Source organism: Coccinella septempunctata, chromosome 3 (assembly GCF_907165205.1).
Source record: "Coccinella septempunctata chromosome 3, icCocSept1.1, whole genome shotgun sequence".
NCBI classification, from domain to species: Eukaryota; Metazoa; Arthropoda; class Insecta; order Coleoptera; family Coccinellidae; genus Coccinella; species Coccinella septempunctata.
In genome coordinates, this window is record NC_058191.1 from 3,422,001 (window position 1) to 3,448,931 (window position 26,931).

At 35.6% G+C, this 26,931-nt stretch overlaps 1 protein-coding gene across 6 annotated transcripts in view; it reads right to left on the reverse strand.

The window, feature by feature from the left end:
* The window catches only part of LOC123309021 (apoptosis-stimulating of p53 protein 2), a 334,262-nt gene that overhangs the window by 8,352 nt on the left and 298,979 nt on the right, over nucleotides 1-26,931 (reverse strand). For all 6 annotated transcript variants that reach the window (XM_044891863.1, XM_044891869.1, XM_044891864.1 and 3 more), the window contains 3 exons: nucleotides 20,215-20,488; nucleotides 6,466-6,644; nucleotides 3,116-3,321 (listed from right to left, as the gene is read on the reverse strand). In XM_044891863.1, the coding sequence (XP_044747798.1) occupies nucleotides 3,116-3,321; nucleotides 6,466-6,644; nucleotides 20,215-20,488 (659 nt within the window). The remainder of the gene's footprint in view (nucleotides 1-3,115; nucleotides 3,322-6,465; nucleotides 6,645-20,214; nucleotides 20,489-26,931) is intronic.

A 26,931-nucleotide genomic window follows, 5' to 3' on the forward strand; every position in this document is an offset into this window, starting at 1 on the left:
CTAGAAAAACTCTGTTAGGCCGTACAAATCTCGAAAAGAGTACTGACAAACGTCAAAGTTTGTTTTCATTTCGCAGCGCCCTCAACGGTAATTGGATTCGCGAATAGGAATGGAAACTATTCAATAGAAGTGATACATAATTTCTCATGAATATTATCGAATATCATAATAAAATCCAAAAATCAAACGATATCATAAAACGGTAACATGGACAAATGTTTGTAAATATTTGAACAAATATCATAAATCCACAACAACATTATATTATGACCGATACAGCCATGCTCACCAAATTAGCATGATATATATTTTGCGGTTTGCAAAAAATTAATGATGATTAAATTTCGACATAACCTTCAAAATCAGTGATGTTTTGTTATTATATTGGCCTGATTTACCTGATCCTGAATATTCCCATCCTATTGGAAAAACAAGTATCAAAAAGGTTACACAACATTCTTTCAGGCAACCCCCATCGTATTCCTTTTTGCAAACTCCTTTTGTATTATGTTGAAATGTCGAATTATATTCCGTCATTGAGTTAACACTTTTATCAGCGCTTCCTGGTTAAAGGAAATACAGGAATTATTCGATATGAAAGGTATCAAATGAATTCCCAGATAACAAGTTGTGGTTTTAGAGAAACTTCACGTGAAATGAATGGATTTCCTTCACATCTTCATAAGTGTACCTAGCATATTCTCAGAGGACCATCATTATTTCTAAAATTCGTGAAAATGAAAAAATTCAAGTCACATTTCTCTTCATTCAGTATCACGCGAAACGAGGTGCTCGATTCTTCACATTTCACAAACATTGAGAAGCACTCGATGGAAAACTCGATAGAGAAAACTAATCGAACATGCCTGAACTTTTCACCTAAAAATTCAAGAGAGGAAACTCTCTTAACTTCCGTCCGCTTATAGGTGAAGTTGACATTGGTAGGATCTAACAAAAAAAAATAGATGGAAAATCTACGAAGCAGTACCTACTCCAGTAACAGGAGCATGAGTCATAGAAATACGACAGGTAAATCGATATCTTATTCAATAACGATGATATTCAGTGGCGGCTGGTGGTCATTTGAACCTAGGGGGCTAAAATTTTGATGAGCAATGTATTCAGGTATGTATTCTCAGTCAATCAATCATATTTTTTCACTCTACAGGGTGTCTCAAAAAAAGGTGACTTAGTCTCTAGGATAGGAAGAAAACTCAAAAATTATTGGGATGCGCTTATTAAAAAATTATTCAAGATAAAGGGCGTTGAAGAAAAAAATTCAACCATTCAACTATTGAAAGGAAACGAAAACATTTTCTTTGCTCGGCGGTCAACTTGCATATGGATGCTTCCAAACATACACTGCGCAAAAAAATTAACGCACATTATGGAAATCTCAAATTTATTCTACAACTGAAGGTGTTCTCAATGAAAATTATTTTTATCAGAATTATGCATGAATATGTTATCCACTTTCAACGGTTTTCTTCAATACAGATGTTTTTTCCCAGCAGGAATAAAAAAAGATGATATTATCAGATTTTGAATGTATTGGCTCCATTCTAAAATCAGTTGTTCTCGATCAATTTTAGTGATCAATAGTTTTTCTTTCGTTTGATTTTCTACACTCGATCGCTATGCAACGCGAAACACGCAATTTGACCCAAGAGGAATGTGCCCAAGCGGTAGTTTTGCGAGAAGAGGGGTTCACATACACAAGAATTGCAGAAAGGTTTGGAGATTCCCATACAAGTGTGTCCAGAATGTTGCAGCGATTCAGGGAGACAGGTATGAATGTCCGAAGACCAGGACAGGGTAGACCACGGGTAACAACTGCCATTCAAGAACGTTACTTGAGAGTTTCTTCGTTGAGACAACGGTTTGCAACCGCTCGCCTCCTTCAAATTCAGCTTGAGCAAACTCATGAGGTGCAAATTAGCACTCAGACAATAAGAAATCGCCTCAGAGAATATAATTTAAGGCCCCGTCTCGCGGCAAGAGGCCCAGCTCTTACCCCAGCCCATCGAAGGGCGCGTTTGGATTTTGCGAGAGAGCATATCCATTGGGAAGAAGCCGATTGGGAAAGAGTTCTCTTCACAGATGAGTCTAGATTCTGCCTCTACCATTGTGATCGACGTTCCCTTGTACACAGACGTCCACACGAATGATATGCTAAGTGCAATTTCCTGAATACTACTGGTTTCGGGGAGGATCGATTATGGTATGGGGTGGAATATCTTTGACTGCTTGACTGCTCGCACAGACCTAGTGGTCGTTGATGATGGAGCTATGAATGCTGATAAGTATATAAGGAACATTGTTGTAGAGCATGTAGTGCCATTTGGCCCATACATTGGTGAAAATTTCATTTTTATGGACGATAATGCCAGACCCCGTCGTGCGCGCATCGTTCAGGAGTACCTTGAAGAAGTAAAAGTCTTTCGAATGGAATGGCCAGCAAGAAGTCCAGATCTCAATCCGATTGAGCAGGTATGGGACAACCTCAATAGAAGGCTGAGAAGTTCAGAAAATCATCCAGCTACTCTTAATGACTTAGGAATCCAACTAGGAGAAATCTGGGAAGGATTAGATCAGAACATTTTAAGATAACTTGCCGAGCTGTAATTAACGCAAGGGGTGGAAATACCAAGTATTAAATCACTTATCAGCATTTCAGTATAATTGAAAATTGTTCATTTCTCTTCTTTCACATAAGATTCGGGTAAATCCTGAATTTTTCTTCCATTTAATGTGTCTTGTTTCGTTCAAAACCTTCCCGAGAGAACATAAAAAATAAGTTATAAAGCCAATGTAGAGGTAACTTCCATCAAAATTGAGATTTTCAGAATGTGCGTTAATTTTTTTGCGCAGTGTAGATACGTGAATATTCCATAATTAATCTAGTTTACTAAAACTAGTGAATTTTTCAGGCCGAGATTTATCAAGGACCTTATTTCCAGTCTTGATAATTGATGAAGCAAATATCCCCCGATAATCATGAAGATAAAATTGCCAATACAAATTGTTTGATGCAAAAGAAACACTCGAAGTTAATCAGATTTATTTGTAAGACGATAGTAATACCCTTCGGTGAAAAAATAATGTCAATGCTCACCTAACTAATTGATGATAAGCAGCTTTGTGACTCGCAGCACTGATTTGGTTGGCCAGTTGTTGGTTGAGAAGTCTCTTTCGGTGCAGCCTTTCTTGAAGTTCAGATATCCGTTTGTCGATGGCGCTCATTTCCTCTTGTCTCGCTGTGAGGGCTTCTCTTTGTTGATTGAGTCTCAGGTTTTGTTGTTCATTAAGCTTATTTCTGTACTGGAATTTGAATAATAAAAGGATGTTATTTCTTCATAGCTCAGACAAGTTTGATAGAAACGCTCGTAGAGACGTGTGATCGGTAAATGTAAAAATTAAATCATTCTTTCATTGACCTGCATAAAAAATTACATCTTATAGGTTATAATTTCCAAACCAAAAATCAACTAATTTTGAAGGCAAGTATTTTTTTTCGGCATACACTTTTGGTCGGCCAACTCTTTTTGTCTTGTCACTAAGATACGAATATACAGGGTGTCCGGGAAAATGTGGGAAATCTCTCAGATTCAGATAAAATATAAGAAATAAGATGACAAGTTCCCATGATTTTTTCCTAGCCGCCCCCCTCTACGGAGATGCGGCCTCCTGAATGACGCCACTGGAAATCCATTTTACTGGAATAAATTTTAAAATACTTTAAATAATTCAATGAAAATTTGATATTCTTTAGCTTAATGTTAAGGTATCCAACTTTAATTTTCTAACTCCTTATCATACAGGATGTTAAAAATGTAATCATTTAAATGTTCAACCTTGTCCGCCTCTGGTAAACTGAACAAGCTAATTTAAATTTAAGGGCAGTATTTAAAGATATCCATTCTTCTGTTTATCATATCAAATTTTCATTAAATTATATTAAGTAGTTTAAAATGGGTTTCCAGTGGCGTCATTCAGGAGGCCGTATCTACGTAGGGTATCTGAAACCGAGAGATTTCCCACATTTTCCCGTACAGCCTGTAGATAGATGGGTGACTGAACCAATTTTGGGAATACAGAATTTGATGAAAACAGAAGTTCCGGGACAATAACTGTCATTTGCTGTTGTCAAATCAATTATTTACGAACTCAGCTAGATTTAATGAGTGAATTAGGTACGCGGTTTGAATGTTAGAGTTCATTATAATCGAGAATGGATAGTGATTGCGATATGGATTTCAATAACACTGGGAGGGAGGGAGTAATAATATCTGCAGTTCCGATGAAACCTCAGACAAAAATGCTTGTCCCATGTAAATTCTATGGGAACTTTAAACTCGATTATCCTTCTTTGAAAGGAAAAAAAAAACTATAAAAACGTAAGTACTATTTTTCCTCTTGAAGAAGAAAAAAGGTATTTAGTTCTTATTTTATTTTACACATAGGAAAAACCAGTTGAAGATATAATAAGGCTTATCTCCTACCTCAGAAAAACTTAGGATTACAAGGAATATCATGTACATTGGTTTTGGCACTCTATGCCTCTCCTTTCGAATGTTTTAATCTATGGAGAGTAGAGAGAAGGAGAACGATCGCCGTACTAAAAATGTGTCCCCGACACATGGTGAACGTAGGACAGGAGTCGCTGCGATCGCTACGTTTATCGATGACGGGTGGGGATTCAAGCGTCAATTTGAATTTGAAACGAACAGCCTTCATCTTATTGTAGGTTATGTGTCATCTGATGATTTTTCAAATACCTTTCTTCAAATCTATATTAAATATGAGTTCTCTGAATTATATGCATAAAATACAAGTCATATTATAAAGGGGACTATGTTATCAGCTTTATTCATTCATAATAAATGACAAAATCAATGAAATTCAAAAGAAATCACTGATCAAAAATATTGTACCTACTTCTGTTTATCATTGTTTATTGAAAACAGGTATGTTAGTTGGTTTACCGTAATGTTCGAAATTATATAAATTCGCAGTGAGGAGTTGTACACATCAAGACAACAAATGGTAGCAATCTCAGATTTATCCCTCATATTAGGTATTAGAGTAGATTCTGTTTCCAATACTCAGCTGAGAACCGTTGCAAATAAACCATACATTATGTTATGCCAACAAAATTTTTCAAGAATATCGACTTTTGAACCATGTAGTTTTATTGGTTAGATATTCTTATTCAGAACAGTCTACTTCTCACTTGGGATGACAATTTCGATTTCGTTTATAATGAATCCATCATCTTTTTGATATCTTCATCGCAAAAGTGCTCTTGACACACAAATTGATTCAGAGTCGATTCTAGAAGTGAGGTTTTTTCCAATTTTCTCTCAAAAATGCACTCGGAAGTTTTATTCTCCTTTTCTTTCCGATGCCACTAGCGCACTCTTCAACGTTTCACCATGGTTGTTCTCTTATCAAAAATTGAAAACAATAATATTCTAATCATCTGTCACCAGGAAGACATTTCACTCAGCCAACTTCAACTAGTTTAAATCAAAATTTCGCCATCCCGTGATGGCCTGTTGGCAAAAGCATGAACTACCCTATTGGTTCATATTTTAGGGGACAAAAAATCTGTGGTCTCAAAGCAGCGATCGCTCTCTTTCTCTCTACTCTCCATAGTTATAAGCACTCTATGCCTCTCCCATCGAATGTTATAAGCCTCGCAAATACGGAACTTCATTGTGAATGTTTAATGGACAGGATTGCTCATTTTAACCGAAAGAGACGTTTTTCCTCAAATATTAATCACAATCTCACAATTTTCATAGAAGAACTCGAATCGGAATACGCTTCTTACGTTTGGATAAGATGGAACTTTCTGCCTTCCTTTACTAAGCAACACCAGCACTGAAAGAGAATACCTATGGAGGATTTGCATAATTTATTTGCTCAGATTCTGCCCCGACGCTGCATCAGACAAGATAAAAGAGATCGCAACCTTTGAGGGATGAAAACTGAAGAAGAGTACTTAAACCAATTCAATTCGAGTGCTCGAAAAAGAGAAGCCCACCGATTGTTAATGTACACAAATAGTCTTTTCACTCGGAGGTCTGAAGTTGAAAGTTTATTCGGACGATTCTCTCTGGATTGTTCCACTTTGAATTCTGCTAGACCACGAGCAAAACTACGATCGAGAAGGAATTAATTACATATTGGTTTATGACTTCCAGTAGTCGAATATGAACCTTTGGAAGCGAGCACGATCAAATATAACCCCCATTGGAGTTTTCACAGTTTACGATGTGCATAAATGAATAAATTTGGTGATTTTTGGGGCGTCGGCGCCGTCTATATAATTATATTTTCAGCACATGACTCAAATATGAGTAGATGTATGTGTATCAAAACTGGCCAACGATCACTAGATGTTCGGATTATTTTAATATTCATTATTTAAATTCTTCTACTCTCCGAAGGAAAACTCACCATCAGTTCTCTTCTTAATTTATCAAGCTCTAAAGCCGAAGCTGGTGGCTGGTCCCTGCTAGATCTTCCCCTCTTGAGTTCTTCCAGTTGTCGCGTCAACTCTTCCACCTTGGCCACCGCCAAAGATAGTTCTTTCTCTTTCTCATTGAAAAGGGCACGGATGGAATCAAGGTCACTTGCTGAAAGCAAAAATTTTTAGGTTATAATATAATCTCACACTATGAAAATCATGTTGACTTGTTGATCTAGATATCAATGAATTATTTTAGTTCTTATTGTGTCTTAATTTTTTGAGCTTTATCCATACAGAGTGGCTCAACCCCCTCAACAAAAAAAAACAATGGCAAATAATGATTTGTACCATACCTGTAGCAGTAATTAGTAATCATACACACAAATAAATTCCTATGGAATTTTGCAATATTAATATGAAATGTTAGTTTAATTTTTTTTTCTAACAAAGTATGGGAATGTACCTGTGTTTACTACCTCGAACAGATAGATAAACAAATAAATTAATAAGATTTCTCCAGGCAGTTTTCATTTTACTGTTTTTCCTCCAAGTCGAAGTGAATTTGTTTCCGTACAAAAAAAAAAGTGTGGGTTTAACGGAAGTCCAGGGAGAAAATTGCCATATCACAAAGGCAGATTCCAAAAACGGTGGAGGGTAGTAGATTAAGTCAAAAACTTATTCAAGGTTTCGGAAATTGGGAAACCCAAAGAATAGAACGAGAAGAAGTCGTGGAAGTGTAAGAACAGAAGGACAGGATCGCTTTGTAGCAAATATCAATAGTAAGAAGAATTTCCACACAATCTGATCCACAGCTTCAGAGGCAACTTTTGCAAGCTACAGATGCGAGTGTTTCCGTCGATACTATGAGGAAAAGCATTCGGTAGTTAGTTACTAGAAGTCAGTAAAGGTTTCCAGAACTTTCAAGGTAAAAAATAGCAGCACCAAAATTGGAATAATGAAGATTGGAAAATGACTTATTTATGCACACCAGAAGTGTTTCAAATATTTTCCTAAAAACGGATTCTGCACTCTAAAGGAATGGTATTCTTGCTCACCGAATCAGAAGCCATAGAGCACTTGTGAAATAAGAACAAAAGAACGATTACAACTCGTGAAAACAATCCTGGTTCCACAGTGCCACTTGAACCAGCAGCTTTAGAAGAAGAGAAAATGTTTCCCTAAAAGAAAGTAACAACTTGATAGATAGCATCCTTCGTTGAATTGTACGAGCTTGTATTGATGTACTGATTAATAAAATTATTTGAAGGCATTATTTCTTGAAAAATTGACGTTTTCAGAAAATTATTTTTATATTGAAGGTGAATATCGGCACAAGGAACATGAAATTAAAACACCTATCTTCTCAGCGGCGTTTCGGAAATTTTATTTCCTTCATCAGGCTACAACAAAAGGTAATTGTTACCAAGCATTCAGGTTGAGTCAGAAAACAACAGAAAGGTCCAGAATATAAAAAGAAGAGGTCAAAAATATGAAAACTAATATATGAATAAAATGTGAATAACGGATAGACTGAAAAGAAGGAATTAAAAAATTTGTATCAATTATGTAAAAACGGAACATCGAATGAAATCAGACATACAAAATGTTCCTTGTGCCGACATTCATCTTTAATATTACTGTTGGAACGAAAAACATATTACTGATTATTTTTATTGAAATGTACACTTTTCATTATTTGCTCATTTACCAAAAAAGTGTTAAAAATTTTGATATTATTTTTGTGGTGAACAAGGTTTGTAAAACTGCTCTTCAGTCTTCGAAATTTTTTTCTCAAATTAAATTTTATTTCTCGAAATTACTGGGTGAGTGTTTGACTCGTACAAATATTTTAACAGTAGATTCTTGGGGTCAAAAGAAACACTTTTTTCCTGTACCATTTTTTTCCGATTCAGCCCTGATAAAAAGATATAGCCATTTTAAGTTTTCATAATGAAACATAACAAAATGACCTCCAGAATAACTAGCTAAAACTGTGACACTGTGGATCTCTTAAAGAAAGTTGCATTCGAATTTCACCGATATTTGTTATTAGAATAGAATAATATAGAATAGAATAGAATGGAATAGAATAGAATAGAATAGAATAGAATAGAATAGAATAGAATAGAAATTCATTTAATTTCTACAATTATTGTAAAACAATAATGAGAAACAAGTCAAATGTTACATTTTTACTTGGAATTATCCTCGGAATTATCTTTGCATCCTTGATAGAATTCCTGCAGACGGTATGGTTCCATATTTACCAAAAATTGGTATATTTCTGTCTTCAAGATTTTTACATCTTTTATGTAGTGAAATTTTCTCGGCAAGGCATTGAAAACCTCAATGCACATGTATCTTGTGTTATTCTGTGCTAGGGTTAGTTTTTGCTTTGGGTGGATATAGGTGTTTTTTTTTCTGGTGTTGTTTTGGTTGAGAAACTGTTCAAAGAATTCGCTCTGCATGCTCAGAAAGATGACACACTTCAACACATATAGTCCTGTCAGTGTCAGTAGATTTTTTTCTCTTGAAAACTCCTCTACAGGTCCCTCTATATTTCATCTGATATATTACTCGTATAGCTCGCTTTTGAGTTTTAAATATTTTTCTTTGAGATATACCATTTCCCCAGAGAACTATGCCATATGTCAAGATGGACTGGAAATTTGCAATGTATAGGGTGTTTAATGTATCTTCTTGAGTGTGATGCTTCATTACATTGAAGATATAAATAATGGTGTTGAGTTAACTGTTCATATTTTCTATTTGTGGTTTCCACTTCATATATAAGAGTCAAGCCAAATATCTAAAAATCTCACTTGTTCTGATTTTTTATAACAATGTTGTTTAGGGTTATATCGTTTGGTAGGGCATTTCTGCTTCTATCGGTGTAGAATATGATGAACTCTGTTTTGCCTGTGTTGAGTTTAAGTTTGTTGTCGTTGCACCATTTTTCTACTCCTTTCATAATGGTTTCACAATTGTGTATTAAAGTTTATTATTGAACATCAAATTACTGGAGAACGGTGAATTATACCAGAAAATATGAAAATACTTTAATTTTATAAGACGTTCAAATATTCATTATATAGCGTCCAATTTAGTTTCAAGAGTTGGATTTTTTAAAGTTTTGGTATTTTTATGGTACTTAATGGTCATAATGAGAAAACTGTGAACGTGGGTGATCTTGTTTGCAGAAAAGATAAATCATATATAAATGAATAACTATATTCCGAAATTCATTTCATTCGATAAAACCTTTCGTGAGATAGAACTAGAAATAACATTTTTTATGGTTTTTCAACAGCCATTCTTCTGTAAACTTATAAAGTATCCAGATAATGTTCGACTTCTTGCAAAATCCAGATGGAAACAATTCCCCTTGAAACTTATCACGAATCCTCATAAAAAACAAATGCAAAGTCGGGTGAAATGATAAATCGAGCTGACAAGCGCTGAATTTTCGCGGAAATTGATTGATGCCCACTCGTTGACTTCAACGGTTGGAGACAGAAAGTTGTCCGAGTTGAATTATGTCGCTTCCAATTCTGAAACATGTGTTCCATATTCAAATCCGTGACCAAGAACGGAGGAGGAGGAGGAGTAGGATTTGCAGTTGGCATACGGTGAACCATCCAGAATTCGGAAGAGGAATGGGAATAAGTCGACAGAATCCGTTCCCCTGGGGTATAAAATATATCAACTTTTCTTAAAGGTATGCCTCCTATGTATTCCTAATCCTTCCAAGACAAAGCCTGTTAGATCCCTAACACAACTCGAGGAGGAAAAAGACTTAAAATACGGAGAATTATTTGTACTCTGGTTTTTCCACAGTTAGTTATCATTCTTGAGAATGAGATGAGGAGTTGTGGGTCTCACATAAAGGTTCATTATTCCCAGACTTTTTCCATGTGGAAACAATTTAGTAGGTACTTCTTCATGATTTATCTTAATTCTCCGCTTTTTCCGCTGGAAATTATTTTGTTTGTGAACTAGAAGGCAGAAGGAGTTAATTTAAGTATTGTTGAAATATATTTTTCTTAGACTTAAATGAATTCGTAAGATTTAATTCATTGGAGCGTCTCTGCTTAGCCACATATTGAATTTGTGACTTATACGAGGATGTATTGATATCTAGTTAGCCTAGACCAGTTCCATGCATACAAAAATATTGCGTTACCATAGCAACGAACAATAACTCATTAGAAGTGTCAGTGTGAAGTTTGAGGTCAAAAAAGTAAACTAGAGTTACGCAATAAATTAAAGTAAAAAAGATCTCCACCGAAATTGTGAAAATCTAAAAATCGGAGTATCGAGCCATCATCGAGTACCTGTATTTAAAATGTTCAAGAGGTGATCAATGTCCTTCGTATGCGACCGTGAAAAATTGGACTGCAAGCTTCAAAGGAGGTAAATTTTCCATTGAAGATGATGACCGATCGGGAAGGCCAGTTTCTGTGTCAGTCCCCGAAAATATCGATGCAGTTCATTCTGATTTTATCAGACCGTCCAATTGGGCTAAAACGGATATCTGAAGCACTGAATATATCATACGAACGCGTTCATCATATTGTTCACGTCAATTTGGACATGAGAAAAATCGCTGAAAAATGTTTGAATGTTGACCAAAAGCGTGTGCTCGATTTGAAAACGATGTAGACTTCTTAAACTGAATTGTTACTATGGATGAGACTTGGGTACATTTCTACGATGCAGAAACAAAGCAACAATTGATGGAATGGCGACACTCTGATTCTCCAACACCTAAGAAGTTTCGTGTCCAAAAATCTGCTGGAAAAGTTCTTGCTTCAGTTTTTTGGGATTGCTATGGAGTAATCATGATTGATTTCTTGAATAAGGGTAGAAAAATACGCGGAGATTACTATTCGACATTACTGACAACTCTACGGGAAAAAAATTAAGAGAAAAGAAAAAAGACGCGAAAAACTATCCAAAGGTGTTTCGTTTTTGCAGGACAACGCCCCTGCACACAAATCTCATGTTGCCATGCAAAAAAATTCGTGATTTAGGGTTTGAATTACTAGAACAGCCCCTTTTTCACCAGATTTAGCTCAGTCCTACAATCATGTCTTTCCTCAACTGAAAAAAGTTTAAAAGGTCGTAAATTTTCTTCCAACGAGGAGGCAATAAAAGCTGTGGAGGTCAGATTTGCAGTTCTTGCTTCATGTTTTCGTTCAAAATGATCAAGAAAGGATGCTGAAAGCGATGTGGATATGAGTGCGCCTCTAAAGCCCAAATTGGCAACTACGGTGATGTAGACGACGACAGGTGAGTAAGTACTTACTTGCATAAAAGTATGAAGAAGTCGACAAGCAAGTGTAATGTGCCCTTCGGCAAGAAAACTGTATATTGTCTCGCCTACTTGCTAGACGAGGCGCAGGCTATAATAGACAGTTTTTCGACCTTGGTACATAAATAACCATTTTGCAAATTTTCACGACCATAATTCTAACTCCATGAATGATGCGAACTCCTCGTTTACATTAATCCCGATTGAAATGTTTATTCGGGATCCGATATTTGAATACCGATCGGATTCAGTTAGCCTTCAAACGAGTAAATTAATTCTAGACAAATTACAGACTAAAATTCTATTTACTTAGTGGTCTCAACTGAGTGATTGGGAATGGGTCTGCGAAATCCGACAGATCTGTAATCCTTCGTATCAGCGTCCTATTCTATTCAAATGAGGGATTTCCAGATATTCAGTTACGTTTAGTTCTGCGATTCCCTCTGAAATATCAGGTAGAACGTGACAGCGTTCAGGGAAATGCGCATTTATGGTGCCGTATGGAATGTCAAGTAGTATTGGATATATTTTAAATTTCAAGTATTCGTCCCTTCTGCTGTACCTATTACGTGAATTATCCTATCTAGAAAGGGTACACAGATTTATTTTCTCACGTTCAAACCACCTTAAAGATATGTGAGTAACATACCAACATAACACAAATTTAACCAGAGATTACATCAATTGGTTCACATTTTGAATGAACATTCCGAGTGGAAAGAGATCTAAGGTGACAAAGCATGGTAAAATCAAATACACATTCCTGGACAAAAAAAACCTGACAAAAAAATTTCCACCAAATTAATTTAAAAAGAACTTTTCAAGGTGTGCATCGATTTTGATCATTTTGTTGTCTACTTGTAGACTATTTAATACTTTTCATCAACTGATTCGAGTCTGAAGGAACTGGATTTTCATTTGGTGGTACAAAGGGTAGAATTGAAAGTTAAAATTCCCTCTAAATTTCTGAAAACATTGTGGAGGTAATCAGTGACGCCATGATGGGTTCTCAAATGAATTTTTGAAGCTTGATCGTCTGTTAACATTTTCCTTTTTAATTCAAGTCAGTATCTCCTTCTTGAAAGGAAATTTTTCACGCAATTCATAACATTAAGACAATAAAAATACCACGTGTACCTACTTTTTGAACAAGGAACCCGGTTATCCTGTTGCGTAGCAACGTTATGATTAGTGTTTATGTAATTCATATTGTCAGTTCACTGGAATTTGGCATTGCATTTAGCAAGTGATTTTTTTTATTATGCGGTTGGAAGAAATTGAGAACTGGCCTCCACGTAGCCCCGATCTGAACCCAATCGAGCATATGTGGGACATGTTAGGGACAATGATTAAAGAGTTACCCAAACTAAATATAGAGTTACCTTACTCTATAATCTTTGGTTAGGAAAGCTCATTCGCAACCGTCAACATGAAACCATTTCAGCTCTCAGAGCAGCCCTTCTTGAAGAATGGGAAAACGTTCCACAACAGGCAATTGCCGATTGTATTGGAAGCTTACGCCGCCACATGAAAGCAATGATAAGAGTACGTGGAGTCAGTACTCAACATTAGAATGTGTTTATTTTTCATTATACTATCTTTTATGTTATATAAATTGCATAGTCTTGTTTGAAAATGCGTATTTCCTATCAGAAAAGAGCTATTGACGCGAATTAAAGAAAAAATTTTAAGAGAAGATCAGGCTTCAATACTCATTCAAAGGCCCATCATTGCGTCGCTAATTACTTCCACAAGGTGTTCAGAAATTTGGAAGAAATTTCAACTTTCAGTTCTACCTTGTCATCAGGAGATAAATTAGATGAAATTGGCTACAAATTGACAACAAAAAAAAGTTATTTTGAAACTAATTCAGTGAACATTTTATTTGTCCGTTATCCGGTTTTTTTGTCCAGGAGTGTATAATAGAATACAATAAACCTACACTATTTGGTATACAATAATATGTGGTATAAGCGCGAAGAAAGATCACCGCATGTTGGACATGTATGGTTCATACCATACTTTCAATGGATTGGTTGGCAAGGACAGGTGCTACGGCCTGCTAGATCACCTGACTTGAGACAACAAGTTTGAGCGATGAAGAACAATAAATGGAACGAATTATTAATGCAGTCAAAATAAGCGAAACATGCAATAGGTCTAAGATTTCCTTATTTTGTGTTACCAAGCCTTCATATATGCTAATAATACTATTTGATTCAATTTCTTTTGTATATTTATTTTATGTATAAAACTATGAAGTATAACATCACCGAACTAGGTCATACCAAGAATATCAGCATGTATAAGTTCCTTAATTTTTCGAATCTGGTTTTGAACCACTCTATATAAACTCCACTTCGAATCGTTCATTTCACACGAACCTTGTTCGGGATTCCTGAAAACTTGCCACATTATATCAATCCTTTGCCCTGTTTAGTCCTTCTGGCAACATAAACAGTGAGGATAATGATTATATACCTTTAACTACATAATTATACCCCTAACTCTTCGGTACATATTATGGAAATTGCAAACTATGTTTCCATCTCGAAACTACATAATTTGATTAATTATGAAGAAGTGACCGAATTCAATCAGCTTCATCGAGAATAATTGCGGAAACAACTCTGAATCACCCCTTTCCGCAAGAGGCATTTAACGCATTAAGGATTTTATTCCATTAGGGAGCGATGAGGATTAAGGCTTTTACAACCTGAATCCCCACTCACTCTCCCAAATGAAATCAGTCCAGCTTACCGACGTTAAAGAGATGTGAAAAGAACATTTCTCAGTTTTTGATTGGCCAACAATTCATCTTAATTAAGTAAACGCCCGAGAGAGAGCTTCCTTTCAGAACTACTATAGCATTTTCGCATCAATCAGTCCATTGTATCCGCGTTCTTGTTTTCGTTGTGGAAAATCCAAAGTGATGGTCTCCACGGTATAGAAGCTAAAACGTCCTACGAGAAACGACATCCGGGCTCATCCGGGGCCTGTTTAAATCTTGTGTTCTACCATCGATAAATTGGAAATGCTTTCTGGGGATAACGTTGGGCAGATTTTTTTCAGTTGCTCTCCTATTATTCTAGTTTTTCATCCTTGAAGTTTTTGGATGAAATGAATCATTCTGGAACTTACGTGCTTATTATGAGAGATAGGCACAGCAATTGTTAATTTTTAAGAAAACTGACAGAAATTAAATTGAACATTCTGGAACTTTTTGTTAAAAATTGTTATGGAGGCATTTATTGCTGATATTAAGAGGAGTTTATACCACGGGACTTTCTCGCCATCCGTATAAGGCGTAAAGGGGAAAAGACTACCAGAATGTGGGGTGTTGCCAGAACACTTGAACGATAAGTAGAAGTTACGAATATTACAATAGTTTCCACTTTCGTCGAAAAGATGGCAGCACTTAAAGAACGTCTTCTTTCAATTTCACCAGAATACGAATGGTATTCTGGTGACTTTTCGAGAGATTTTTCCATGTGGAAATTGATAGAAGAGATAATTTCAACTCGGAAAGTTAATAGCATCATCGTATCGCATCGTATGTCTCTCTGGTTTCGCGGGACGAAGTAGTCTTCTTGTTTCGCTTTACTTCTCTTTATTCCATTAATTCTCTAATCAGTGGATTATTGTGTATTTTCATTTTTTCTTCCAGTTTTTCGTTCACTTTTGTAGGTGCTCTTCGATTGTGGGATATTCTATATCTTTGTGGAGTTGTTCATTCGTGTGATACCACGGTGCGTTTAGTGCCTGCCTTATCGATATATTTTGAATTCTCTGAAGTCTTGTCATGTTCCTCACTGTTGTATTCCTCCAGCTTGTGGCTGCGTCATTATCGGTCGTATTGTTGTATTGTACATCTTCATTTTCTTTCTTTTATCTAGTTTGCTCTTCCTGTTCAGTAATGGGTACATGAAATCTTTGATTCTTCTTGCTTTAACTTCGACGTTCCTGACGTGTTTGTTGAAATTCAATTTTACGTCTAGGGTTATTCCTAGATAGTTCACGCTTCTGGTCCATGGAATTGGTACATTGTTCATTTTTACGTTCTTCTATCCTGTGGTAATGTTTCTGCAGTTCCTTCTCTATCTTAGAGGTTACTCCTGAGCTAGTTAATATAGCCGTGTCATCTGCGTATGATGCAATGATTGTGTTCTCTGTTTTGGGTATGTCCGATGTGTATATAAGATACAATATGGGTCCTAGTGTGGATCCTTGGGGTACTCCTGCTTCTGTTTCGTGTTCTTCGGACTCTTCTCCACTATGAATTTCCTGTTTTGTAGGTAAGATGTTAACAATCTTATCATTCTCTTTGAAATTTTTCCATCTAACATCTTGTGTATCAGTCCCTCGTTCCATACTTTGTCGAAGGCTCTTGAAATATCTAGGAATATTCCTCCTGTCTTCTTTCATTTTTTACGTCCTTTTTCGATGTAGTTAATTACTCTCTTCAGTTGATGTGTCGTTGAGTGCTCTAATCTGAACCCAAATTTTTCGTCGGGGATGATTTTTGGTTTTTTTTTTCCTTTTTCAATCTTTTGTATATTATCCTCTCTGCTATCTTGCTCATTGCTGAGAGCAGACTAATGGATCGATAGTTTTTCGTTTCCTTTCTTGAGTTACCTGGTTTTGGGATCATTATGTGTATTGATTTTTTCCATGTCCCGGGTAGTACTCGATCTTCATAATTGTGTTGATTATGTTCGTCATTTTCTGTATTCCATCCTCTGGTAAAATTTTCAATGATGGGTTGCTTATTTCATCTCCTCCTGGAGCTTTCCTATTATTTAGTGATCTGATTATTTCTGCTACTTCTTCTGTTGTAGTGAATTCTATCGTTTTTCCATCTTCTTCTTTTAATTCTCTGTCAATTCGGTTCTGGACTTCTATGTCGAATTTTTTGCATTTCATTGGGTTCGGTTCGAATTGTTCCTTCAGTTCTTTTGCGAATCCATTCGTTTTATCCTTGTCATTAATTGCTATGCTATTGCTTTTTCGTTGTTATGGGTGATATTTTAGAAGATGTTTTTCTTAACGCTTTCGCAATTTTCCATGGGTGTTCGTTCCCGTCGTTTTTTCTTGCCATGAAATTATCGAATCTGCCGTTTTGTTCTTTCACTAATTTTGTGTGTAGCTCTTGAGTGAGTCTGCTTAGTTCTCGCTTATCCTGTGGTGCTAGTGTTCTATTGAAGGTTTTCTTGGCTCTTCGTTTCTCTTGAATCGATTCTTGGATTTCTGGAGATAGCTTTGTGTTATTCCTCCCTTTTTCTTGCACTGTTGATTTGTTGAGGGCCTCGCGATTTCGTTTTCGAAATCAATGATAGCTTCTTCAATGTCGGATTTTGTCTCGATTCCTTTGTTCATAATTCTTATTACTTCTCTGAATTTTTTCCAAATAATTCTCTTAATAATTTAGTTAATAGCATGAATGAATATTTTTTCTTCAATGAAACAAATTTTTTATTTATTTTCCGTTTGATGAATGAAAATTTTTTTGACTTTCCGAGATTACAAACTGATTGAATTGAATTATAATGAAAACCCCATAAAAATTAATTAGTGGTTTCTGACGTGAGATATTCATTTTCTCGTTTTGAATCGACCATTAAAACGGTGTAGACCCCTCCTAAGGTATTATATTAAATTATTTGTGCTTTTGACCTCGCTTTTGAACAATTGAACTTCCAACTTTTTTCGAACATTGGTTTTTTTTCATCCAAGAATATGTAGAAAACCTTCTAGGCACTTATAAATAAACATGAAATTGCTGCCTTTCCGTTTTTTCTTGAAATTCCTCTATTTCAATGTTTTGTTTGTCATTTGGAACTCGAGCAGAGCTTGATATAACGAGCATTGCGATTTCTGCTTAGGAGGAAATGTTCTATCCAATCTCTAACTAACCCAGACTGAATAATTGTATTGCGCTTACAACTTCATTAGTAAACGACGCTCAGCCTGATTTCCTTCTTTTTTTCCGCATTTCCGTGTCCTCTAAATACCCATTAGTCCGTATAATAACTCACAGGAGAAGAATCATATTATCTACCTCTTTTGTTCCTTCTTCCAGAAAGGTTCTGCAGAAATTGTATTCCAGACGAATTTCCTTCCCTTCCCTATTTTCTTGGGGAAATTCAATTAGACTATTTTTGCGGTACACTTGATGTCCATAAAAAGGGTTTCCGGATGTTTGAAACTTGAAATCAACCCTGCATAAAAATACCATTTCGTTTAACTAAATCGAGGGAATTACTCTTGGCGCATCTCAGCGGCACAGATAGATTGCTCAGCGTTTAATTTGCATGTTTCAGAGCTGAGAGTCTATATGAGTAGACATAGATTTACGGATTCTCAACTATAGTCCATTCACTTTCATAAAAGCGGTCAATTGGCCATGGAATGATTTTCTTGACAAATTCGAAAAGAGAATTTGAAAAACTCATTATAGACACACTACTTAATTACGCGAAAGATAAAAACTTTAGAATCAATAGCTTACCTATAAATACAAATTTTTACAATAAAAATGTTTGAAGGAAATTATCTGATTCGTGTTCCTAGAAGAAAATTGGATTTACCAAAACTGATGTAACGTTGTCAACCACCACAAAAGTGGATAACAACTACACAAGCATCTACTTACATTTAATGTGTGGATAATTTCATTTTATTTCATAGCCAAAATGAATATACTCAAAAACTGATCTCTTGTACTTTATATGCAGATAATTGGATAGGGAAATCGTTCAGTCAATTTATACAGGGCGAGTCCGTTTGTAACAGTCGAGAATTCTCTGGTGAATTCTCTACAAAATTTTGGCAAGAAAACGGCAGAGACTACTCTGTATGCAAGTGGACAGTGAATTCTACCGAAAGTGCGCATGTAACTGCAGAGAATTCACGGCGCATGAATTCACGTGTGAATTCTCATGAGAATTCTCGGCTGTTGCAAACGGGCTTTAGACTCGTACAAATATTTCAACAGTAAATTCTTGAGGTCAAAAGAAACACATTTTTCCTTTACCATTTTTTCCGAACCGGCTTGGTTTAAAAGGCTGTTGAAAAACCATAAAAAAATTATCTCACAAATATTTATAGAATATAAATAGATTTACGTCCGGTTTATTAAGTCCCTTTAATTTTAAAGCTTCCTTTAACCCTACTGAAAATGACAGTAAAGGAAGTTTCAAGCTTAAAGTGACTTTAAATTTGATTATGAAGCTGGACGTTATAGAATTAAATGAATTTCGGAATAGGGTTTTTCCTTTATTTGATCAATCTTCTTCGTCTCCTAGTTTTCTCATTATGACCATTACCATAAAAATAACAAAAATTCAAAGAATCCAACTCGTGAAACTAACTTGGGCGCTATCCGATGAATTTGTACGTTTTGTAAAATGAAAGTATTTTCCATATTTTCCCGTATAAGGTGCAGTTTTCGAATAGGTAAATTGATGTTCAAAAATTACAATTTTTAATTTTTGAACATAAAATTTGAGTACTTTGGCTAAATACAACTCCGTTTAATAGATCCAGAGATGTGTACTGTGTGAAGGTAATCCTGTTTTTCCAGGGGTGGCACAGCTCATTATGAAAATTATGATCTTTTTATTTTTTGATCTAAAGAATCTACTGTTGAAATATTTGTACGAATCAAAGACTCACCCTTCATAAACGTTACTCAAATTCATCATATATTTTCAAATTCGAATTTACATTGTAACAAATATGTAATCAATAAAATTTTTATGTGGAACAAACAACATAGATCTGATTAAAAAATAAACAATTTTTTGATTAGCGTCATAACCGCACTACCTATACAGTGTGGAATGTCTCAAATTTTCTTGTCTAACTAACTGTTTCTATGGAAGCCAATGGACTATACAGATTCGAAAAATGCTGCTCCATATAAGATACCTATTCAGTGCATGAGAGAGTGAACTGAAATACAGTCGCACAGTTTTTTAGTATTCGATTTTATTTTCGTAGAACTTAGTTTTAATTGAGTGAAATTCATTTTTATTCTCCTAGAATTAATTTTAGTTTTAAACCAGTTATGGCAGGAAAAACCAAATATGGATTTTCAGATATAAAATTTTTCGTGCCATTTATTGTGAATAAATTCCTCATGCTTGTCTTTCAAGCTTCATAATGTCCACCTAAGGTTCAATTTACTTCCTTTCTTAAGCACTGAATATCCTTTACGTCCAGCAACATTCTCCTTGTTAGACAAATTTTTTTTAGTCCTTTATTATTTAAGAAAGAAATTCTGTAATTATTGATGAATAACTGTTGCATTCGTTTTCAATTTGCATACTTAAATGACTTCCCCCAATAAAGGTCGAATTGGAGTGAAAATAAGTGTAATGAAAACATCTTTTGAAGTTTTATTGCTAATCCAGATACTCACTGAGGGATAAATTATTCTGCTTCTGATGGTCCACTTGCCCCCGAAGCGCTCTCAGCTTTCTTAGCTTCAGTTCCTGCGCGTCCACGCGGTCCCTTAGCCTCCTGAGTCTTTCGCTTTCCGCTTGGACCCTCTGCTGTCGCGCTTCCTGCTCTTTGAGGTACCTGAGTCTTTGCTCCTTGGCAGCTAGGAGCTGATGCTGAGAATCGATCTGAGATTGTTGCCGGCATGCCATCTCGCGCAGTTCACTCAAGGTCAACTGCACTCCGTCGGGTAACTGAAAATTATTAAAAAAAATTAAATTATTAGTTGAAATAACGAGGACAAAAAATGTTGCGACAAACAACACAAACAATATCTTGAGTATTAAGCATCTGGATCAGAAGCTTGATGACTACTGTCGCAAGTATTTATTGTCCAATTAATCTTTATATTGGTCCAATGTCGACAACATTAATAATTGTGCTCAGCACATCTTGAGTATTTTATTTATAAATTGGAAGTTGATTGATAAAGTTTTTGTAAACCTCTGCAGAGAATAAAGTTCTATCGTGAACAATAATATGCAAAGCGTTAATTAAGTATGCCACTTAGTGGGTTATGTTTCAATATTGATGAGAATACAACTCGAAAATATTCTGCCTGCTGGTAATATTTTTTATGAAGAAAAGTTCACTACCGCGATGTCCTGATAGTGGCGTATGCTCGAATCTGTAGGTACCTACTTCCAATTATCCCCTTTTTCCAAGCCTTGAAGTTTTGAAGTATATTGTGAATTGTTTTGGGTCGCATTTCTCTAATTACTTGATGAATGATATTCTCTCAAGTGCACTAATTGGTTGTGCATCCAGAGGACAATAGTAACTGACAATAGCTACAAAAAATATCCAACTCCACATATGAGATACACGGAATGTTGTTTGAACCTGCAATTTCTGTTTCAACAGATGGAAATTTATTAGTTCCATTTGAGGTCGGGATGAAAAAATTCTTCTTTTGAAAGAGAAGGTTATTATAATGGTTTGATTATATTTTAATCCCTCTCTGATATTTTTCTGATTAAAATATGGAGTCATTTTTAGAACAGTATATCCTTCTCAATATTCCGAAAAAAAGATTTCTTTTTCATAAACATACGCGCCCAGTTGAGGATCTTACAAAAAAGAGTTTCATTCGGTGAAAATACCCAACTTTTGGAATTTCACAGATACACATACATATACAACCTATATTTTGCGATTGTTTGTTCAAATCAGTAAACATTTTTCAAGCTTTCTTTGTTTTATCAAGTAAAAATCTATCATTTCTTAAATTCGGACTACAAATTTACCAAAAGGAATAGAACGGGACAAAGAACGAAAATACAGGCAAATAGGTGTGAGACTGTTAAACTTTTCCGATTAACTTTAATAACTCAAAAACTATTCAACTTGAGAATAGGAAATGTTCCTCATGTTTTTTTTCTAGTAGGATGGTTATGACTAAAAAAATATGAAAAATTTGAGTATCGAGCCATCATCAAGTAACTGTATTTAAAAGTGTTAAGAGGTAAGCAAATATTATGCTTAATAGCCTTGGTGATCAATGCCCTTCGTATGCGACCGTGAAAAATTGGACTGCAAGCTTCAAAAGAGATAAATTTTCCATTGAAGATGATGATGTATCGGGAAGGCCAGATTCTGTGTCAGTCCCCGAAAATATCGATGCAGTTCATGACATGATTTTATCAGACCGTCGAATTGGGCTAACACCCAATCTGACTTGCAGAATATTTCATACGAACGCGTTCATCATACAGTCCACGTCAATTTGGACAAGAGAAAACTCGCTGCAAAATGGATCCCCAAATGTTTGAATGTTGACCAAAAGCGTGCAAGGGTAGAAGCATCGCGTTTGATCATCGTGAACACGATGTGACTTCTTAAACCGAATTGTTACTATAGATGAGACTTGGGTACATTTCTACGATCCAGAAACAAAGCAACAATCGATGGAATGGCGACACTCTGGTTCTCCAAGACCTAAGAAGTTTCGTGTCCAAAAATCTGCTGAAAAAGTTCTTGCTTCATTTTTTGGGATTGCCATGGAGTAATCATGATTGATTTTTTGGATAAGGGTAGAACAATAACTGGAGATTACTACTCGACATTTCTGACCACTCTATGGAAAAAATTAAAGAGAAGTGACGCGGAAGGCTATCCAAAGATGTTTTGTTTTCACGGACAAAGCCCCTGCACATAAATCTCATATGTTGCCAAGCGAAAAATTCGTGATTTAGGATTTGAATTACTAGAACACCTCTCTTATTCACTAGATTTGGCTCCGTCCGACTATCATCTCTTTCTTCCAACCAGGAGGTAATAAAAGCTGTGAAGGTCTGGTTTGCAGAGCAAGAAGAAGCATTTTTTTTGAAAGGTCTAGAGACGTTGCAGGTTCGCTGTAATAAATGTATCCAATTAAGAGGAGAATATATTGAGTAATAAAATATTTTGACATTGAAATTGTGTTTGGTTCTATAGTAGGCTAAGAATTTTCAATATATCCTCGATGACAAGTCCTTTACCCATAACCAAATTTTTGCTAGGGGTATACGAAGAAATATGACACATTTAAAACGTTTTGTTTCAACCAAAAATCCTGAAGTCGACAACCGTTGACTGAATACCTCGAGTAAGATACATTTTTGAAAGTGTGCTTCATGGTGCAATAATATACTGGGTATACCTTTCGAATTAAAAATGTAGTATGCTATTTGCCGTATTAATGTTTTTCTATAAAAATATTGCTGTTCAAAACCCTACAGTGGAATTTTTTAGCTCAATAAACAAAAAATGCAAGACCATTTCAAATTGAAGACCAAATCTTTAGATGTTATGTAAATGATGAATTAGAAGTTGTATCTTACGATATAAAAAGATTTAGAACGATCCATTTCTTCCGAAAAAATGATAATGACATTTTTCAAAAATCGTAAATATCGTCGCACCCGAAGAGTAAAACCGAGCTCATTGTATGCATATAAATGGGGATTGGTTCAATAAATTCTGTTCATGGTCTGGAACACTCAAATAGCTCCTCTTGTTGATTTAGCCTATGTACAATCAAATCATAGCAGCGATGCGAGCAGAATTCCCGGAGAACGGTTCAAATGCGGAAACATCAAATTGCGGACTAATATTTACCGCAACCTGAGCAGTTACTTTTTCATCTCCTGTTCATTCAACATCTGTGTTGAAGGTTCGGGGAAAAAACAAACGTTCAACCGCGGAGAGCGCGAACTTTTGATCGATTCAAGGCGCAAAATCTACCTGCAGCGTTCCCAGACCTGACGGCCGTGTGAAATATTTATTTTATATAATTTCCTTTTTAATGTTGGCCGGTTGAATGTGTGGAAGTAATTTCCCGTTTCTTTTTCATCAGGTGCGATGACATATCCTATCGCATCTTTCATTTTAATATCGAAAGTGATTTTTATTGTTGAAATTCATTACACGAAGAATGGGGAATAGGGATTACTCCTTCTGACGAAAATGATGTATTTTTTATGAAATATCTTTGAAACGTCACATTTTGAAATAACCATTTCAACCGTATCCCAAAAAAAAATTATTTATAGCACTTAAAAATGAAAAATAAAAATGGGTAATTAAAGTTTAAAGCGTTTTGTGAGAATTGCACAAGCTGGCAACATCGACTGAAATATGCCTTGATAATAAAGGACAACAAATGCATTATCTTGATGACATATACAAGGATGGCTGTCTATGAAGTCTGCGACGAACGAGGAAGGCCGTAAAATTTTATGGGATTTTTATGGCCGGTTGCAGTTGAAGCTCGCCAGTAAGCAAGCGCCTGTAGATCAACAGCTGTTATTTCATAAACAAGCTGATCGGACATTGTGTTTTTCATTGTCTGGTATGCGCTGTTGCCAAATCGTAAACTCCGCACAAAGCGATTTAAATTTTAAAACCCCATATTTGAAGGAGAAAAGAGAATTCTCCTAAATTGGGGTTATCACAGCATATGCGGGTTTGAACTGAATAATTATAAGTTTCATTCATGGATTTTTCAAATGCGCCGAGGAAACTATTCAAAATCATTCTTCAAATAAGGGGTTTTAAATCGCTTCGTTTCTAGTTTACGAGTTGGGAACAGCGCCTACTAGAAAATAAAAAGGCTTGTTTATAAAATAACAGCTGTTGATTTGCAGCCATCATAAGGCGCGTATTAACTGGCGAGCCTCAACATCAATCGGCCATAAAAATCCCATAAAATTTTACGACCTTCCTCGTTCGTCGCAGACTTCATAGAGAGCCATCTTTGTCTATGTCATTAAGATAGTGTATTTGTTGTCCTTTATTATCAACGCATATTTCAGTTGATGTTGCCAACTCGTGCAATTGAAACGAAACGCTTTAAATTTTGAATAACCATTTTTATTTTTCATTTTCAAGTTGTACTTAAAATAATTTCTTTTGGGAAACGGTAGTAATGATAATTCCAAAATGTAACGTTTCAAGGATATTTCATAAAAAATACATAATTTTCGTCAGAAGGAGTATTCCCTATTGGGCTGAAAAAACAAGTAATCGTGGATGCCTCCCAAGAAGGAATCAAGTTTTGAAATTCCCAAATGGAAAGTCTGCTAGGTTTACCTCCTTTACACCTTGTAATTACAGAGGTGGCTAGAAAACAGTTTGGAAACAGGGAGAATGGCATGATAGAGATCTAGTGAACAACGCTATTCATTTCAATCCAGCCCTCTTGCAAGTATTGGAAAATGCCGAAGACACTGGAACCAGAAATTTTGAACATCGTGAACATTTTCACGATTAATAACTGCATAGAAGTGAATGGTGCCCCCATTATTTAACAAATTAATCGCAAAAGTAAGTACTCTTACACTATTTCACCTGTCATTTTGTTATCGATGGAAATTTTGAAGCTTAATCTCAGGATCAGATAGTAGTCGATAAGATCTTCAACATAAGGTATCGCAACACCCCTCATCTCTATTCAAAATAAAGGAGTTGTGCTCATCCCTGTTAGGGGATGCAGTTAGGGGGATGCAAAAAGCGGAAAAGTTGTTCCTCCTCGAATCAGAAATTGAGTGGAGAGCGATTTCTCACATTTTTATTTTAAAGCTGGAAAATCGAGCAGTTAAGGTTTCGTTGGACCAGACTGTATATAAATATAATATTTATTTATTTTAAACCCAGTTTTTTACGAAATCTTTGAACAGTGGTTGAACGAGAGTAATCACAATAATTGAGAAGGGAAATTTGTGTGCCTGTCTCTTATACCGAAACATTATGCGATTGGATGAAGAAAAAGTCCCTGAAAACATCGACTGAAATTTGGCGATATCTGGAACTGCCACGGGTTTCTAGAGCGTGATATCGCCGCATGGCTTCTGGACTTATATTTCAATCATTCATCCATCCATTGCCGGTTTCCTTGCTGATTTTATGTTTTCGACTCGCTCAGTCTTTCGTTTCGTTTTGTCCTTTGCATTAGATGGAAGGATCCTGTAGGGATTTCCATAACGATCCCAATATAGGGGACTGGTGACTATTTTACGAGAGCGAATGCTTGTGTCTATGGCATATCGAGGAAATGAAGTGGAATTGCGTATAATTCGGGAAGATTGAAAACCTTAAGCGCGGTATAACATGCCTGAATAATATCCGGCAGAGAATTGCAAGATATACGGAATTTAGATTTATTGCTAGAAGAGTTGCTTCTTTGGAATGTGCATCACTCTTCGGTCTGTGATGGTTTTTCTGGAATATAAGCTACTCTAAAGGGGACCTTAGGAAAGTTCCTAAAAAGATGGGGTCAGTTAAAAATTCGTCCAGACCGAACGGTTGCTTCGAGATCGCTACTAGTAAAAAAAGTCCCATTTTTTCAAGTTAGTTCATTTTTACTCCTTCAAAATACAGTTGTTATCATATACCAGAATATACTAAAAGTATTGATATTCAGTCAGAATCAGAGTGGAACCGACACATTTCTTATTCCGATTGAGTTTTTTTTTTGGGCAAGAGACTTTTTTTATCCAGAATCGAATGGGAAACTCTAAGAGAAATTTCATTTTTCGAGAAACTATCCCACGAAAACAATTTTTGAAGGAAAATTATAAGTGGTTGTTACTCGGGTTGTTATTTTCAACCCCTAATAATAAAGTTATGAGATCTAAAAAAATTGTGTGCGTAAAATCTATTTACCTAGTGCTTCATATTAAGTACAAGTTTTATGACTCAATATTTTTTGAAACCCGTAAAAAAATTAAATACCGTGAACTCGTCATCGCCTTCCAAAGGCTGTATATTGGAAGGGAGGTCGATTTCCAAAAAAATTTATAGGAACTACCCCTGCTTATTTTCATCGAGTAATCATCTCCCTAAGTCCTTCGCTTTTGTTGTTTACAGACACACTGTGACACTGTATAAAGCTTTCTACCTCGCTTTCTACACACACAACTGAATAGGGAATACTCCTTCTGACGAAAATGAATGTATTTTTATGAAATACCTTTGAAACATCACATTTTGGAATAACCATTTCAACCTTTTCCCAAAAAAAATTATTTTATGCACTTAAAAATGAAAAATAAAAATGGGTATTTAAAGTTTAAATCGTTTTATGAGAATTGCACAAGCTGGCAACATTGACTGAAATATGCCTTCATTATAAAGGACAACAAATGCATTATCTTGA